General features: G+C 43.4%; 2 protein-coding genes and 2 non-coding genes across 4 annotated transcripts in view; all 4 read left to right on the top strand.

The window, feature by feature from the left end:
* The first annotated feature begins 136 nt into the window (after window positions 1-136).
* Window positions 137-7628, top strand: eif3ba (eukaryotic translation initiation factor 3, subunit Ba). Its single transcript, XM_076728947.1, has 19 exons — window positions 137-354; window positions 1646-1838; window positions 1922-2041; window positions 2133-2190; window positions 2320-2448; window positions 2548-2705; window positions 3149-3280; window positions 3382-3448; window positions 3534-3580; window positions 3688-3898; window positions 3988-4060; window positions 4178-4300; window positions 4385-4463; window positions 4706-4844; window positions 5756-5881; window positions 6130-6207; window positions 6317-6425; window positions 6525-6637; window positions 7058-7628. The coding sequence occupies exons 1-18, from the start codon at window positions 255-257 to the stop codon at window positions 6623-6625; spliced, it is 2043 nt and encodes a 680-aa protein (XP_076585062.1). The 5' UTR covers window positions 137-254; the 3' UTR covers window positions 6626-6637; window positions 7058-7628.
* On the top strand, window positions 4514-4595 carry LOC143320218 (small nucleolar RNA SNORD60). The gene has a single exon (XR_013077135.1). It is a non-coding gene; the product is annotated as a small nucleolar RNA SNORD60 (small nucleolar RNA).
* On the top strand, window positions 5920-6007 carry LOC143320217 (small nucleolar RNA SNORD60). Its single transcript, XR_013077134.1, has one exon. It is a non-coding gene; the product is annotated as a small nucleolar RNA SNORD60 (small nucleolar RNA).
* Window positions 7629-10765: 3137 nt separating the features above from the next.
* Window positions 10766-18456, top strand: part of LOC143320109 (carbohydrate sulfotransferase 12-like) — a 7704-nt gene continuing 13 nt past the window's right edge. Inside the window, exons 1-7 of the mRNA XM_076729539.1 lie at window positions 10766-10903; window positions 12862-12899; window positions 13510-14160; window positions 14498-14640; window positions 16540-16668; window positions 16839-17031; window positions 17855-18456. The exon at window positions 17855-18456 is cut by the window's right edge and continues 13 nt beyond it. Of these exons, the coding sequence (XP_076585654.1) occupies window positions 13621-14160; window positions 14498-14640; window positions 16540-16668; window positions 16839-17031; window positions 17855-18127 (1278 nt within the window). The 5' untranslated portion in view covers window positions 10766-10903; window positions 12862-12899; window positions 13510-13620 and the 3' untranslated portion in view covers window positions 18128-18456. The remainder of the gene's footprint in view (window positions 10904-12861; window positions 12900-13509; window positions 14161-14497; window positions 14641-16539; window positions 16669-16838; window positions 17032-17854) is intronic.

Raw genomic sequence — 18456 nt, 5'->3', positions numbered from 1 at the left:
ACTGATCTTTAAACATGTGGATGGATTAAATTGCACGTGCGTGCGCCACGCGCTGCCCATCCTCGCGTTTTACAACTTTACCTTCTCCCCGCAGCGCACCATTGCCTCTGAACAAGTTCCGGTGTTGCGTTTCCGTCACATCGTCCATTTTCACGGATTCGCACATGGTGCCGCACCGGCCGAGGACCGTCAGCCTCTTCGTTTTTGGGATTTTGCTTTGCTGTAGCCATAAATCCGTCGCGTAGACCCGATAAATGCAAGAAACAGTTGATATGGTGGACGACCCTGAGTATGAAGAGGAGGAGCCCTCTTTCAGCGATCCAGAGGACTTCGTGGATGACGTCGATGATGAGGGTGAGCGGCAGCAGGAAAAACGCCGGCTTTCTGGCCTGTTGCTAACTGTTAGCTAACAGCTTTATGTTACTAGCAGGCTTAACGGTGGTGGTACTACAGATGCTACAAAGCTAGCTAGTTCGGTTGTCACATTGCCTTCCGGATATCAGTGGCTAAATGCAAAGGTCTGATGACCAGAGATAAAAGATGAACATTATTTTTCTTTAGAGAAACCTCAGCATTAACTTATATTAACCGATGTTATCACGTTTCCATTTCACGCCCATGAAAGCCTCACCCAGACCCCAGATAAGCACTCACTGTGGCCTTCTCGCTGTCATTTAGGAAACTGAAACCGCTCAATAACGGGTCGAAGCTAACTCATGTCAAACATTTTCTTGTTGCTATCCTAATTAATAATTACGACCAAGACCCTAACTGTGTTCCCGCAGTCTGTGGTTTGCACGAAACAGCTAGAAATAAACGCTAGCTTTCATAATCAGTGTAACGTTAACGTTAATCTTAACCAGGGGTTGAGGGGAGTTTGGCACAAATGACACATCCATTTGTCAATAGAAACGCCCTTTATTCGCCTGTTTGGTAACTATTTTACAGGATTGCTCTGCTGCAGGTACATTGGGTCACCTAGCTGGCATTAATGAAATCTATTTCAACAGCCCTGCATTAAGATCTCCCTCTATAAAGCCTATAATGTTCAGATGTTGTTCACATTTTGTTTAAGAGAAGCTGGTTCAACTGTGGTCATTTTGGTGGCTGCAGTATGTGATGCGGTTAAACTCCACTGCATCACTGAGAGTAGCTTTTAATATTTTGTGCACTTCATTTATATCAGTAAGGACAGATTAAACAATACAGAAATCACATAATACAATGCAACAGCACCACTAACAGTCTGTGATATAACCATCAAGCTGGATCAACACTTCTCTAAATCCTTAGATTGCACTAGTTTAATAAAGTGATGACAGATTGTAGTGAAGTCCGGGTTAAGCTCATATCACGTACCTGTAACATCCCTGATTGGATTCCAGCGGAGGACCTTTGGTGCATGTCCCCTCTGTTTTCTTTCCCCATGTTTCCTGTCCGTCCTTTACTCTGTCGCTGTCCAATGAAGTCTTAAAACAAACAGTCTGCTGATAATCACAACACGATCGTGAATGAAGCCAGTGGTCTCATTGCAGTTTGAACTGAGTCACTGGGGCATGAAAATGTAACCCAGACAGATCAGATAAGAGATTCATGTTACTGTTTCCCTCCCTGATCTTCCCACCTTGCTTCCTCTTCTCTTCAGAGCTCCTGGGTGACATCCTGAGGGAGAAGCCTCAGGAGGCTGACGGCATAGACTCGGTGGTGGTGGTGGACAACGTCCCTCAGGTGGGCCCAGAGCGGTTGGAGAAACTCAAGAACGTCATACACAAGATTTTCTCCAAATTTGGCAAGATCACCACGGAGTTCTACCCAGACGCTGATGGCTTGACCAAAGGGTCTGTGTCCCTCTGCTCTGTCTTTGCAGTGTACTGCTTTTAATGGTGAATTCAGTGTTAAAAAAGCCACATTTCTCACGCAGGTACATCTTCTTGGAGTATGCTGCTCCCACCCAGGCCCTCGAGGCAGTAAAGAACGCAGATGGATACAAACTCGACAAACAACATACATTCAGGGTCAACCTCTTCACCGACTTTGACAAGTAAGTGTGCAGCGTCTGAAAAGAAAGCCAGTAACTGATGGCAGATGTATGAGAGGAAGGAGATCAAGTCTGTTTGCTTGTTTTCTCTCAGGTACATGAACATCAGTGATGAGTGGGAAACTCCAGAGAAGCAGCCTTTCAAAGATTTTGTGAGTTTATTTTAAACAAATGACACTTTTCACTCCTAATCATAAGTAGTAAAATTCTCCCCTCAGCGTCAACAGATGATATGCCAAAATGCTGTAAGCTCCATTAACTCTGCATGTCTGTCTGTTAAGGGAAACATGCGCCATTGGATTGAGGACTCGGACTGTCGGGACCAGTACAGCGTGATCTACGAAGCTGGAGAGAGGACTGCCATTTTCAATAATGATGCTAAGGACCCAGTCATAGCTGAGGAAAGAGCCGTAAGTAGCTGATGACACGTTGAAATGCCGTCTTGTTGAATAGAATTCAACAGTAGGGGTTGGCCTGCAGACTAATAACACTTGTGTGTCTTGTTTCAGCGCTGGACAGAGACATACGTGCGCTGGTCTCCTAAAGGCACCTACCTGGCCACTTTCCACCAGCGTGGCATTGCATTGTGGGGCGGCGAGAAGTTCAAGCAGATTCAGAGGTTCAGCCATCAGGGTGTGTCCCTCATCGACTTCTCACCGTGTGAGAGGTAACCAGTGTTCAGCAGTACTAATGGTCACTAATGGTTATGTTTTTTGCTCTTTGATGCAGAGGAGACATGTACAGATGGGTTCTAACCAGCGTGTTTATAAGCCTGCAGCTGCATCAGTGTGCAAAGATCTTTATTTAGACAGAAAATTAATGGGATATGAGAAAATGACAAACTAGAGAAGTCTCGATCAGAGTACATTAATATTGGGTGTCTACTTATTCTTAGTCAGATTAGATATCTTTGGTTGATTAAAGGTTGATTAATTGTGTATCTGACACTCTGAAATATGAACAGCTGTAGAAATTTAATCTGACACACCTCATTTACTCAAGTGTCTGCATCAAAACTAATTACTAATAATGGATGATGAGCACTGTTTGACGAATTGTGCCGTTTCTGAGCCGCATGAAGCTTCCATGTGTGGTTGTGATGCCTTCCAGGTATGTGGTGACTTTCAGTCCACTGATGGACACCAAGGAGGACCCTCAGGCCATCATCATCTGGGACATTCTGACCGGACAGAAGAAGAGAGGTTTCCACTGTGAGAGCTCTGCACACTGGCCCATATTCAAGTCAGTACACTGTCAAAATCGAATTTAGCTCAGTGATGTTTTTGCATTTGTTGCTCCTGCAGTGATTGAATATGTTATAATGCAACATATTTGGTTCTCAGGTGGAGCCATGATGGGAAGTTCTTTGCCAGGATGACCACAGACACATTGAGCATCTATGAGACTCCAGTAAGTGGACTTCCAAAAACCACATATAGTTGTATTTATGTAAAGTGTGCAAGTGACATTAAAGCCATGTTTCTGCACCTTTCAGTCGATGGGCTTGCTCGACAAGAAGAGCCTCAAGATTAGTGGGATCAAGTAAGAGTCCTTGATGATGCTTTTATGATTTGTTTCATGTAATTTGATGCTTTACATTGTGACAGCTTTCTGTTTAGAGATAGTGACAAGAATCTGTGTGTTTGCAGGGACTTCTCATGGTCCCCTGGGGACAACATCATAGCATTCTGGGTGCCTGAGGACAAAGACATCCCAGCCAGAGTGACTCTGATGCAGATGCCTTCCCGGCAGGAGATCCGCGTCCGCAACCTCTTCAACGTTGTCGACTGCAAACTGCACTGGCAGAGGAACGGAGATTACCTGTGCGTGAAAGTGGACAGGACTCCTAAAGGAACACAGGTACGTGTGTGGCGAGTAAGAGGGGAAACAGGTGAGACCTCTGTGGAAAACAAATCAGACGCTAAATTTAATTTTTCAATCTTTTCTAGGGTGTGGTCACCAACTTTGAAATCTTCCGCATGAGAGAGAAGCAGGTTCCTGTTGATGTGGTGGAGATGAAAGGTAAGAATGTAATAAACACACAAAGTAACGGCGATTGTTTCCCATAGAGGGGAAAAAAATCCTGATCTACTGTTGTCTACTATGTTACTATGTTCTACTGTGTTTCCATCTTTACAGAAGGCATCATAGCGTTTGCGTGGGAACCCAACGGCAGCAAGTTTGCCGTTCTCCATGGAGAGGCTCCCCGAATCAGCGTCTCCTTCTACCATGTCAAAAACAACGGCAAGATCGAGCTCATAAGTGAGTAGATCGACACACATGTCGCGCAGTCCAGGGCAGCCCCTAAAGATCCACTGAATGTGACACTTTGCCCTTTTTCCACAGAGATGTTTGACAAGCAGCAGGCCAACAGCATCTTCTGGAGCCCACAGGGACAGTTTTTGGTGCTGGCTGGACTCAGGAGGTCAGTTGTGTGTATGTGTGTATGTATATGTGTGTGAGACAGACATGAGAAGCCACTGATGACAAACTAAAAAACTTTTCTGACACCTCGTATGAGAGCTACGCTCCTGATTCTAACTCTGATCTGAGGCTTTCAGTGTTTTAAGTTTGCTGTTGTGTGTGTCAGCTCTGATGAAAGACATAGCGTATGTGTATGTAATCTTCTCTTTTCCTGTGTGTGTGTGTGTGTGTGTGTGTGTGCAGCATGAATGGAGCTCTTGCCTTTGTGGACACGTCAGACTGCACCATGATGAACATAGCAGAGCACTACATGGCCTCTGACGTGGAGTGGGACCCGACCGGCCGCTATGTCGTCACCTCCGTCTCCTGGTGGAGCCACAAGGTAAAGTCTGCTCTGTGGCGCCGGATGTGTTCGTCTTTTTCCTTTCTTGCCAGACCTATTGACCTGCCCTTTTTAGTTATTGTCGCTAGGTCGGACAAGCTTAACTAAACAAAATATGGCGAAGCTGGTTCCATTTAGCCGCAGTGTGTATTAGATTCTGGGCGTCAGGCAGTATGGCTTCAAGAGAACAACAGTGGTGATGCAAAGACATACTCACAATGTTGAATTACTTGAACAAGGCAAAACAACTCAAATTGAGGTTGAAGTCATTTCCTCATCTCCTTTTACTGAGGTAACTTTTCCTGTTGGGATTCCAGATGTTGTGTATTTCCAAATATGTCCACTGTCCTTTAGCAAATTTCTTTAACTTCACCATAGAAATAAGGAGGAAATAAACCTGGCTGATGCTGGGGATCTCACAGTAGGCCAACTCCTCTTGATTTAGCTTACATTATCGAGCTGGTTAGCTAGTGGTTTGCTCACATTAGCTAGCTTAAGATATGACTGTGTAGGTGACTGTGTAGTGTACTGAGTCTGTGAAGACACACCAGTGTAATGCGATGTTACAATTGAACAGATCTTTGTGTTCGTGGTGATGGTTGGTCTACCGCACAGCCCAATATGGTCTTTCCATCGGACAAAATTTGTTTTGGGAATCGATTAAACACAGTCAGGGTGTCGAGCGTCACTTTTACAAGTCGCCCTGCCACATCTTTTAAACATCTTCTCAACGTAGACAGACCCAGCACATGGTACTCCAGGAAAGGGGAAGCTGACCGAGGCTCTGCAGGGTGCCAAGCTTGCTCAGCTGTTATTGGAGCACAGAGTGAAAAGGGGCGGGACTTATGAAGGGCTAATTCACGCTGACCGTGCACTCACATCCTTTTCGTCCACTTTTCACGTGTGTCTAGGTGGACAACGCATACTGGCTGTGGACGTTCCAGGGCCGTCTCCTACAGAAGAACAATAAGGACCGCTTCTGTCAGCTGCTCTGGAGACCCAGACCCCCCACCCTGCTCAGCACAGAGCAGATCAAGGTACGATTTTATGTATATAGTATACTGTGTGTGTGTGGAGCCACTGATGACAAACTAAATAACTTTTCTGACACCTCGTATGAGAGCCGCCCTGCTGCTCCTGATTCTAACGCTGATCTGAGGCTCACAAGAACAACATCCTGTGAACTTGTGCAACACATATTTGATAAAGTATCCACTCGTACTTCAGTTTGTGGCTGTTGAACCTCCCTATGCAGTAAATATTCTATTCTATTCTGTTCTGTCAGATGATCAAGAAGGATCTTAAGAAATACTCCAAGATCTTCGAGCAGAAGGATCGTCTGAGCCAGTCCAAGGCCTCTAAGGTTTGCTGCATCATTATAATCAAGATATTTTCGCAGTAAAAATGATACAAGCTGCATGTTTACAATGTCCTCTGCTCTGAAGCTGAATGTTGACTGTGCTTGTGAGTAGGAGCTGGTGGACAAGCGCAGGTCCATGATGGAGGACTACCGTCGCTACAGGGAGGCGGCGCAGCAGACCTATCAGGAGCAGAAGAGCATCCGCCTGGAGCTCAGAGGAGGTGGGACGCACTCTCATTTTGTGTGACCCTGAACCTTTACTCACATCCCTCCTTGTCTTTAATGAAGAAAAATCGCTGACATTCGTTTCTGTCTTCCAGGTGTGGACAGTGACGAGCTGGACAGCAACGTGGACGACTGGGAGGAGGAGACCATTGAGTTTTTTATCAACGAAGAAATCATTCCCCTTGGAGATCTGTAGTCCCCTACGCAGGTAACACATGCACACAGACATGCAGACACTTCGATATGTCCAGCACAGATTTATTGGTGCACATTAGATCCTGTTAAAAGGTCATATTCCCCAGATAAAAACGCCCAAAATCTCATTTACTTATACAGTAACTGACCTTATAGATAGCAGCGCAGATGGAGGTGAATGTATTTGAGGATGTGCAGCTCAAAGCACCAAAAAAGCTCAGTGTGCAGCTGCTGAACTTCATGAAGAAAAGAGTTTCTTGTCTGTGCTCGCTGGATGACGTGGGGGGAAATAATTCCTGCATCTGCCTTAAACTTTGACAACCACTGCTGTGTTTCATTCGCTCTTTCCGTGTTCATGTAAATAACACAAAATGAGAGTATTGAAGCTGACACTCTGGACCCGTGTTGAACTTGCCGTTGCTCTCTTCCTCAGTCCATCCGTTTTTTGTGTGGAAGGAGGAGAGAGGAGCTGCGTCATTGATTGGAGAAGGAGGACGACCACGCTGCCAATCTCCGGGTTCACCATCACGAGCCTAGACATTCAACTTCAGTGACATCATCAAAGCACGCCTTGCGGATCAGCAGCCACATCGAGGGACAAGAGAGAATACTTTGTCTCGAATATTTTCTCTTCGTCTCTCTCCATCATCCGCCCCCTTTTTTTTTTTTCTCTGTGGAACTTGACATTTAGTAATACTCCTTTTTTTCTATTCATTAATCGGAGATACTCGGTCTGTAATCTCAGCCCCGTCTCTTATTGGACCTTCTTTCTTCCCGGGGTTGTTTATGAACTAGCCTCACCATGCGGGTGTGTTATCACAGGGCAGCACAGAGTGCCATACCAGTAGGGGGTGGAGGTGTTGTGACTAAACAAGTAGCCTTGTTAATAAATGTGCTGATGTGGCACTACAGTGGCCTGTATCCTCCTCCTTTCAGACTAGGCTTTCACACAGGGAGGGGGTGCGCAGTGGGAATAACTTTAAATAAACATTCAAACACAAATCCACCTGTCTGTGTCTTTGTGTTTGCTGCTTTCTTGCAGAGGGAATCATCTGTAGTCCTATTCCAACCCGCCACTGAAATCCAGCTGGAGTGACATTATCACCGTTATGCAGGCGGTGCTGAAAGGATTATGGCATTAATCAGCAACCATTTTGATAATCAATGCGTTATTTATCATTTAAAAATGTGAAACTTTCTCTGGTTCCAGCCTCTCAAATGCAAGGACTTCCTGTCTTTTACAAATTCACACTTAAAATGGAGTATTTTCAGACGGCTGTTCAGACAAAACAAGCAGTTTTAAGATGTCGCCCACGGCTCCAGGAAACATTTGTCCATTTTCATACGTTTTAGAAACTACGCGAAAAATAATAGATTAATTGCCAGCAAGGGTATTTGATGCAATCCAATATACAGTTTCAGAAGGCATCCGGGATCTATTAAATGTTTGATAACTTTGCCACATTGGAAGGAGATCAAGAAGGCTTAGATTCTCTGACTGTGGATCTGTTGATCACGCTGGACCACATTTGTCATCAACATAAGCAGAAAATTGTTCACATTTATGTCCTGATAACATAATCAAAAGCACTCCATTGTACAAAAGCCATACAACAGCTGACAACCAGTTTGATGTCAACATTGATCTTTGTCACACGTAATCGGCTAATGGAGCAAACTGAACATTAACCAGCCTCATCCTTCACTCAGACTTTTGTTCTGTCGTTATCTGCAGTTTAGACTTTAAGTATCTGAGTATAAACCTCTGTTGTTTGGAACAAATCACATCATTAACAGATTGCTGTGTTCTCAGTTTAACAGCTGGGTTTCACTCTAAAATCCAGCTGCTGGCACACTCTCCGGCTGCCACTAGAGGTCACTGTATTTTTTATTCTTTATGACCATAAACTATGGAAAATGTGCTAGAGGACATTTCTTTCTGCTTATATGATTTTAATGTCCTTTCCAAATATTTGTACGTCAAGGTCACAGCTTCATATCTACTGTGTATTTTGTGGTCTTAAAACATTTTGTTCATCCGAGATGACGGGGTTCTCTGTTCTTCTGGAAAGCTGGCCTGTCATTGAGGTGAGTGCTCAAGTTTATCAAACCAATTTAGTCTGCTTGTGGAGAGCACACAGTATAATTTCTTTTGTGGCAAATAAACCATTTTGAAGACATTTGTGCGTTTCATAATCAGCATTTGCGTCACTGTCACCAAGACGAACTCATGATGCAGGGAACAGTTAGTTCTTGATTTGTCAGCAGCATTTAGGTTCTTAGTGTTTCTGGTTCCTCCCTAATGGACATGTGAGGTCAGACAGTGTTGTTCTACCCTCACCTTGAATATTGACTCTATAGGCTGCAGAGATCTTCTGTCTCATTAACCTGATCTAATGTATGTCCACGCTCTCTTGTACAAATGTTCGCTGACAAAGTGGACAGAACAGTCAACTAATGACTTATTTAAAGAAGATGTTATCTACCAGTTTGGAAACTGGTGAGATGAATGACCAGGTTTTATATACTTACTTGGGGCCTAGCCTGGACTTTCCTGACAGGGATGGGCTTCCATAATGTCCTGTGTTTGTCTTGAACAGATGTCCACTTTTATGTTGGACAAGGTGAGCAGAACAGTCAACTAACTGCTGATTTATTGAAGATTTTAGGACCTCAGCTGAAAGTCTGCGTGTGACCCTTCATTACTACACCTGAACCATGACTGAAATTTAAGATGCTGCAACGTTTTATTACATCTGAAATCTATGACAGACCGCTGGTTTGGATGAAGAGACTGGCTCTGACTGAGGGGGGTCCAAAATGCCTCCACTGAAATTCAAACTTTCTTTTTTTTTTTAGTAACAGGATCAGCGTGCTCCTTCTCTGGGGAGCCGCCTGAGCCCTTTGATGTGGAAACAGCAGCCACCCCGTCATTTTCCCATCAGCTCACAGATGTTATAAATACTCATTAAGAGACAGCTCTTGAGTCCTCGTTCAAACGTGGCTGATGCCAGGTTTAGACTTTTATGACTGACAGAATGAGTTCAGAAATTAAGACAGCATATATACTTAGTTACCAGAAATCTAGAAACACCTGTGCGGTATAATTTAGTTCAGTACAATAAATATCTCCTGACTCTGAATATTCTGTTTCTGCTTTTTTGACTACTACTTTGTCTTTTGGTGCTTTGACTCCACTTTATTTAGGCAGTATTTTATGGTGGTGTTGTGTTGGGCCGTATTATATTGAAAAGTATTTTTAATATTTCTACACCTCACCAAGAAGTTCTGTCGACCAGCTCTCTGATTCTTAACTGTATGGCAACAAGTACAATAATACATATTGTGTTTGTTTTCTGGACTTTTTTGGGGGCAGTTTGGTGAGAAGAATGTCCACTTTTTATGCATTGTTCTGCTTTTTGGGGCAGCAGCCAGGATTTTTGAAATACTACGGTCATGAGTCACCCAAAACCACCCTCCAAAAGTTTTGACCAGAAACCTATAAAAAGAGTCTCTAAATTGTTTTATTGAGGCTAACTTGGAATTTACATTTTTTTTTTATTAGCTGTACTTGAGCAGTGATAAAATTGTGGGGGAGTCATGCTGAAGCCTCTCCATTATTTATGTTTTTGTTGGGCCAAACGTCACCAAATGTAAACACACTGAGTCAGAATCTATAAAAGAAGTGTTTTAATTTAAGTTTTTAATTGGAGACAGTCCAGTCCACAAAGTCACGGATGCATGGTTGAGTTTCATGTGTCTCAGGACTTTATGGAAACCATTTTCTGTGATCGTGTATCGTAATCCTGATTTATTATCTCATGAACTTGATTTAGCTTCTCATAAATTTTAGTGAGGTACTGTTACTACGGAGTATTATGCATGACCTTTCACCTTTCCCCCCCCTTTCGGTGGCGATGGTGGGCTTCCATTCTGTTTAGGTCCATTACAGTCACGTTGGTATTGCTAATCCAGCTGCAGCACCCTCAGGGGGCCGCCTGGAGGTCCCAGGACCTTACTTTGGGAAACCAGAGGCGGGTTTACGGTTTCATAGCCTAAATACAGTCAGTATGTAAAAAAAAACACGCAGCGTGTGTGGAAGAGGGGCAGCGGTTACCAAACTCTCGCGAGATTCCTCTTCACTCTTTGGAGAGCGCAGAGCGCTACAGTCCCGTCTCGCCCACCCTGTCCCATCACTGGGCAGACGGACAGACAGAGAGGGGACACCGTGCGGGTGACAAAGGGCTGGCTGACCGGCACCATGGAGCTCATCTGCCGGGTAAGAGAAAACATCACGTTCGGCTCTTTTGTTGTCTTTTTCTCGGACACACAGACACATGTACCCCCCGGCTTTAATTACAGCCGTGATGCTCCCGGCGTGAAGGGCATAAAGGGAACAGAACCGGGCTTTCGTGCACCTCAAAGGGAGCGTGATGAGGAGGTTCGTGTGGAGGAAGAGCAGAGGAGGCTGTGGAGAAAAATAAGTTCATGCTTTCTGTCGTCGGCTGCTGCAGGCTGTGGAGTCACAGGGAAGTGTCCGTTTGCATGAGAGAGGGTCAGTGTCCGGTGAAAGGGCACATTGTAACCTGTGTACTGTATAAATTAAGGTTGTTTTCCAACCGTGGACTGGGAGGGGGCGATGGGGGAAAAAAAGAGGAATATTAGCTGAAATTAAACGGTGTGTCCCTCCCTTCATGAACAGCCATTTCCTCAAAAACAAGTGAAAAACAAGTGGTGCAACTCACACTGCGAAGTTGCCACTGAGCTGCACAGACACGTTTGAAGTTCTCCAACATTTTAGTGTGTTTTTCCTTTTGTGCGCACGTGTGTGTGGGTACAGCGCGTGCCACGACACGAGAGACTTTGTGGATGTTGATCTCTTAAAATAGGCTCCTCCGGTCAACGTGGAGTTTAGATTTAGAGGCAGTGGAAAGAAACACCGCAGAAAAAACAATAATTTTCGAGCTGGAGGGTTTTCTGCTTTGCTTTCCTTCAGTCTGGATTTTCCCCCTCTGCTTTTATTAGGATCGTCATTTTTTCCACAGTTTTCCCCGGCAGCAGATGTTTTATGGGACAGACAATAAGGGGTGTAAACCCTCCAGCAGGCTCAGGACTGAAGCCGCTTCCACCCCCACGGCCCCTTGTTCACATCCCTCTGTGACAGCCGAGGGCCCCGGGCGGAGCCAGAGGTTCCCACGGCCCCTGGGCAGGTTCACACTGGACCAAACCATTTATAGCGCGTACTTGTAGAATTATTCTGTTCATTAATGATCATTAAAAATGTTAAAGATTGTTGCTGATGCCTGTTACAGGTTGAATTTAATTTATTTACAAAGAAGTACTGACATCCTTTACTTAAGTAAAAGTAACAGCAGTGGAAAGGTAGACCAGTAGAAGTAAAAGTACTGCATATGATCAAAATGTAGCTTAAGTACCAAAAGTAAATAAAAAAGAAAAAGTGTGATGATATTTGGCATTTTGATACTTACTTCTAGGCTGCTTGAGTCATTGCCGCGATAAAACAACAGAGCTTCACATGAGTTTTGGGCTATTTTACCTAGCTTCATTTTTAATATTACATTGTTATAATAATTCATCATATCTTATCAGCTGATGCAAAACCTTGTTACCCAAAGTCGCTGGTGAGTTTAGCATCAGATAAAATACAGCGGAGTGAATATTCAAATGTAGGCTACAATATTTCCCTCTGAAATTCAGTGGAGTAGAATTATAACATAATATTTACAGTACAGTACCTTAAAATTGTACTTAAATACGTAAATGTAGTTAGTTTTACTTACTGGGAAAATGTAGCCAAAGGTCTGAACTAAAACAGTCTAAATATGAATAAATATGAGCTTTTGTGAGCGTTTGTCAGAGAGTTATAGCTTAATTGTCACTCAGCCTACATGGATTCTTCCACACACAGCACGCTCACACATCTCAGCATGTTACTCTATACTTTATGTATTTATTCACTGTGTTGACATTTAGAAAAAACTCCCCCTCACCAATTAATTTTGCATTTCAATGTTGAGTGAAAAGAGCAACTGTCACATAAACCATGCATGAGCACTGTGTTTGACTCCCAGAGACGTTAAATATCAGTGGCTTACATTGTTTTGTATGCTTGTTTGTGTCTGCTGTCTGATTCTGACTGTTGTTATCATCCTGCGCCGCCTGTTACAAATTAAAGGACATGATAAGAAGCCTCATTTTACAACTTTCACTTTTCAGCACGTCTGAGGCCGTCTGATGAAGACACAGGATTCAATGTCAGTATTTTTCATTTCAGTCCAGTTTTGTTTATTCCATCTTATTTTTTTATTTTTTATTTTTTTGGTCTAACCATTGATGACAGTTAGAGTCACTGCTTTCTGTTGCCGCGGTAACTAGGCAGCTTATATAACCTCACCTTATGTCATCATCATTTTATTTATTTATTTAATTACGAATGTTTTAACAACATTAATACAGTAGCTGCGTAATAATGCAGAGAGTAAACATTAGGGATTTTTCACAACCTGGAACCCAACAATTAATCCTATTAAAGGCTTAGAACTGATTTAGAAATAATTAGTAAATTACTTAATAACCATTAATAATGATCTTAGCTAATGGTTATAAATCCTTTAAGGGATTATTTTATTAGAAAGTGCTTCTTGATAGTGTAACATAAAGCTGATAATATTAAAGGTTTTAATACGATATCAGGTCTAAATACACTACGTTTTTTACTGTGTAAATAAATGCACGTACTTATTTTTTTTTTTCATGCCATAATATTTATTTCTTGTACTTTAGAATCAGTTCGTAGTTGCTTAATCACTTCATTTCATTTAGGCTGTAAAAGAGGAACAGAGTCACACTTCCTGTTTCTTTCAGTTGCAGCTGGCGAGCAGGAAGTGTCTCCTTCCGTGATAGATGGCCACCATGGAGCTGAGATAACCTCTTCTTCTTTTCTGCACCAATCACGGCTCTGGATCTGGCATCACCATGGGAATATGGCGTGGTCTACGAGCGGCGTTCATCCTGGGGTCTTTGTTTATGATCCTGTTGATCATCGTCTACTGGGATGACATTGGGGGCTTCAACCTCTACCCGTATCAGGAGCCCAAACACAAGCCACCTCACTCTGATTCTTACCCTCGGGCGACGACAGGCCGTTCACACTCTACATCCACCAGCAGAGCCCAGACCAGTTCTCCTGTCATCGTCCCAACCACTGCTTCCAGTACAGCACTGGTCCCTGCTGAGACAGGAGGAGCAGTTGACGAAGATGCAGAGGAGGAGCGAAGGGACAAACAAGAACAGAGGAATGAGGAAACAAGGGAGGACGTGGAGGAGAGGAGTCGTACCGCAGAGGATGAGAGAGAACAAGAGGCGAGGAAGAGGAGGATCATGGATACGTGTTCAGGAAAGGATGCAATGGAATTCCCCGGAAGGACTCGGGCATTTGAGCAGATCCCCAACAGAGAACTGGATCACCTGATAGTGGATGACACACACCGGATTATCTACTGCTATGTTCCCAAGGTACGGGTGCCCTGTGTGTGTGTGTGTGTGTGTGTGTGTGTGTGTGTGTGTGTGTCTGTGTGTGTGTTTGTACTTGTGTGAGCTTGTGGGTGGTGGTATGCATGTGGGTGGTGAGTTAGATAAACAGCGAGAAAGTAAGAGGACAAAAACATCTTAAAAACTCAGTTCCTCTTTTTTCTTCTAGCATTTTGCAGCTTGTCCAAACTCATATTCACGTCCACACACACACACACACACACACACACACACACACACACACACACACACACACACACACATGCTCACAGCCCCTCTTGTCTTTCCTGTTTCTCTCCCTTCATCGTTGTTCTCCGTTCAGGTAGCGTGCACCAACTGGAAGAGAGTGATGGTGGTTCTGTCTCAGTCTCTGATCTCGCCCTCCTCAGGAAAACCTTACACTGACCCAGAGGCTGTACCTCCCGACCTCGTGCACAACTCGTCCCTCCACCTCACTTTTGCCAAGTATGACACACATATACACGTATACACATGCACACATATACAGTTGTGCCTCCATCGCTTTTGGGGACATTACATAGACTGACATTGGTTTCCTACTTTACCCATAACAATAACCACTGCTTGCCCAACCCAAACAAAATCCTCACCTTAATCCAAATCTTCATTCATCTTCAAATGATTTTTTTACATTATGGGGACTTGTGTTTTGTTCCCATAAGGAAGACATGTCCACATAATGTGACCGTGTTAACAGATTTATGTCCATGCAACATGGATGATACATGTCCACACACACACTTGTATTCCTATCTATGTGAGGAAGACTTATGCCTAACCCTTACCCTTACCTTAACCTTAACCTCACCCTAATTCTAACCTTACCCTTAATACCAAGTCTTAACCCAGTGGCCACACACACACACACACACACACACACACACACACACACACACACACACACATACACAGAGCCAAATCTACAAAGTACTTTAATGTTTTCCATTAAAGTCACGTTTTATAAAAAGTTGCATAGTGAGAGGTCCCGTCATCAATCCAAACCTCTTCAGTGCCACCTCACCCCTGCAGAAATTGTTTAGGCCACCTAAAAAAAACTGTAATATTTTATGTTTTATATTTTAAATCCCTCAATAAATGATCTTTAAAATCTTCTCCACACTGCACGGACCTAATTCTGGTTGGAGAAATACTAAATCTCTTTATATTTTACTTACTTTTATGCCCTTTTATGGAGCAGAAAACTCACATTGTCAGTTATCAATACACAGTAAATTGTTCCCAGAGTTTGGTGAGTATATCTACGGAAGTTTTAATGTCAAATGATGTTTTGCCTCGTCATTCGGCCCTGCAGTCAGCATCAGGCTATGCCATCTAAAATCTACTGAGCCCCCTGACAGAGGACACCATCGTTCAGCCTTAAATCTACACTCAGTCTGCTCATGCTGAGTGTAGATTTAAGGTCTTCATGGGCAGCTTCATCTGAATGTCTGCTCAGTGGTCCAACCACCATCATTGTTTGGCTACAGAACACACAGAGTATGTCCCCACAACAACACGTCAAAGCGTACCGCAGGACAAACTGTGAATTTAAAAGTAGTCTATAAATTAAATGAAAAAAGAAAAGAAAACACATAGCCTACACAAACAAACAGCCACAAACAGAGAGACTGAAAAGCGTGTCTAACCAAGGAAAACAAAGAAACCACATACATCAATCCCACAGTGATGACAAAGGCAAATAAACCAATAAATCAACATGAAGCCAGAATGTGACAAATTTGCAACTGTGAAATGAAAGTGAGGCAGTTTGACCATATCAAGAGGCCACTTTCTTTCCAAATATCCCACAAAATCTATTTACACACTCATTATTTCTTTGTTTAATACTTAACTTCACTTTCTAGACTAGCACATCATTATACTGTAGCAGAGTATTGTGTCTGTCCCCCAGTCCTTCTTAAAAGGACTTTAATGAATGAAAAGTTTTCATTTTTCAAGCAGATCTATGCTCACACTTAGATATCCAGTTGTACTGAAACTGTGTTTGGTGAGCTAAAGGAGTTATTTACTGAGCTGACGCTTGGAAGAGGAGAGTGGAAACGCAGGCGGAGCTTGGTGCTGCAGCACAGACAGACCTTTCTCTTCCCCTCGGGAGCTGCCTGCATCTGAATTTATGTCTTTCTATCCACATCGTTGTGCATCTTTTGCCCCTCGAGGGCAGATCTATCCTGACTTTACAGTCATTTGCCAAATGTGTTCAGTATTGTATGAGACTGGACAGCTACAGAGTTTGGATTTTGGCAAACTCAGAAGCCTTGAAATCATGACTTAAGAGGGTGTGTTGTGTGCTGTTTGTGTCCATGTCCATGTGTTTTTTCCCAGGTTTTGGCGCCATTATGGTTCTCTGTCCCGCCACCTGATGGCACTCAAGCTCCAGCACTACACCAAATTTCTGTTTGTACGAGACCCTTTTGTGCGTCTCATCTCAGCCTTCAGGAACAAGTTCGGAAGGTGTGTGTCTGTTAGGGGAGGGGTAGACAGAGAGTGAGTGTGTGGTTGTTTAAGTGTGTGTGTGTTCCTTGAGTTGAGGGCGAGGTGGAGGAATGTGCTTCACATTTGATTAAACAGCAGTCCTTTCATTCTTGAATTATTAAAGTGTGTGTGTTTGTGTGTGCTCTCAGGCCCAACGAGGACTTCTACAAGCAGTTTGGTTCGGTCATGGTGCGCCGTTATGGTAATGTGTCCGGCAGTCTGCCAGAGACGGCGGCCGAGGCGTTTGCAGCAGGAGTCAAACCGACGTTTCAGCAGTTTATCACATACCTGCTGGATCCAGAGACAGAGAGGGAGAGTATCTTCAACGAACACTGGCGGCAGGTATTTGTTTCATGCAGCCACGTTCACACAAGCAGTGCAAGGCCATATGTCCCACAGTCAGACACTCTGAGATGATTGGATTTCACTATATGCATACTTCAGCCTTCTGTTGGTCACATGCCACTTCCACGTCTGTTTTTAACAGACAGCACCAGTATAATGTGGACTTCTCACCATTGCAAGATTGTACTTATTCTTACTTGGTGTGTGTTCCAATTTTATACGATATGCTACAGTTATTCTAGTAAGTCTACAACACACAGTCTACAATACAAAGTGTATTGAAGCTGACATTGTGCTATTTAAATGCACAAGAAATGAATGAAAAGATTAAAAGAAAACTGCGCCTTTTGAACATGACTGTCAGTTCTAATTTGAATATTTTACAACAAGGCATAAAGTAAAAAAAACATGATATAAAAGTATTTCTACTGATCTGTTTCTTGATTTGTTTCGTCGGCTGTTGTCAGCCATCGCAGCAGCTCTTTCATTGTTTTCTGGTTGTGAGCAGACAATTTTTTTATCTGTTTGTGGGACAACTGCATCCATTAGTCCTCTTTCCAAAAACTGAACCATTTGAGCCAACATGCTGGCATTTTTCAGAATACAAATTTTAGTATGTGGACCTCTTCATTGTTTTGGCATGATACTGTATATCTCAGCGCAGAATTAAAAAAAAAAAATTATGTGTTATTCTCTTGTGTATTATTGATTTTCAGTAGAAGCAGCCATGAGACACAGGCTGATATTATATGCAAAGTCACAAACACACATACAAACTGATGCTTTTTTAAAGTGTACGGCGGCTTTTTGTGTGTTTCAGGTGTACCGCCTGTGCCATCCATGCCAGGTGAAGTATGACTTCATTGGACGATTAGAAAGCCTGGAAACAGACGCAGAGCATCTGCTGAAGCTTATGGAGGTGGATCATCTAGTACACTTCCCTTCAGGGGCCCGAAACCGCACTGCAACCAGCTGGGAAAAAGACTGGTTTGCACAGATTCCCATAACAATGAGGAGAGAACTGTACAAGCTGTATGAACCAGACTTTGAGCTGTTTGGCTATCCCAAACCTGACAGCGTGCTCCACCTGTAGACCACACCAAGCCAAAGGCCTGGGCACTGCACTGTGTGTGGAGCCCACACCTCACCTACCTACGCACAGCCAGCATATGCCTTGTTTCGTTTGTTTTGTGCATACCTCAAATGACAGAAGTACCTGCCAGCATTATTTAATTTTCATCATTTCATATCTGAAGCACACTCACTTACAAGCTGCGTTATCCCAGTCTGTTTTCCCATGTAAAGGCACTTTGATTATATTTTGTGAACAGTATTTTGGTACAATAGGTCACAGGGACAGGACTGGTGTTAACTGTTGGTTGACATTTCTGAGGGGAAGTTTGATGAAGTGAAATAAAGTTT

The sequence above is a fragment of the Chaetodon auriga genome, chromosome 4 (assembly GCF_051107435.1).
Source record: "Chaetodon auriga isolate fChaAug3 chromosome 4, fChaAug3.hap1, whole genome shotgun sequence".
In the NCBI taxonomy this organism is placed as follows: domain Eukaryota; kingdom Metazoa; phylum Chordata; class Actinopteri; order Chaetodontiformes; family Chaetodontidae; genus Chaetodon; species Chaetodon auriga.
Note: the sequence above shows the minus strand (reverse complement) of the source record. Positions and strands in the feature narration are given on the sequence as shown.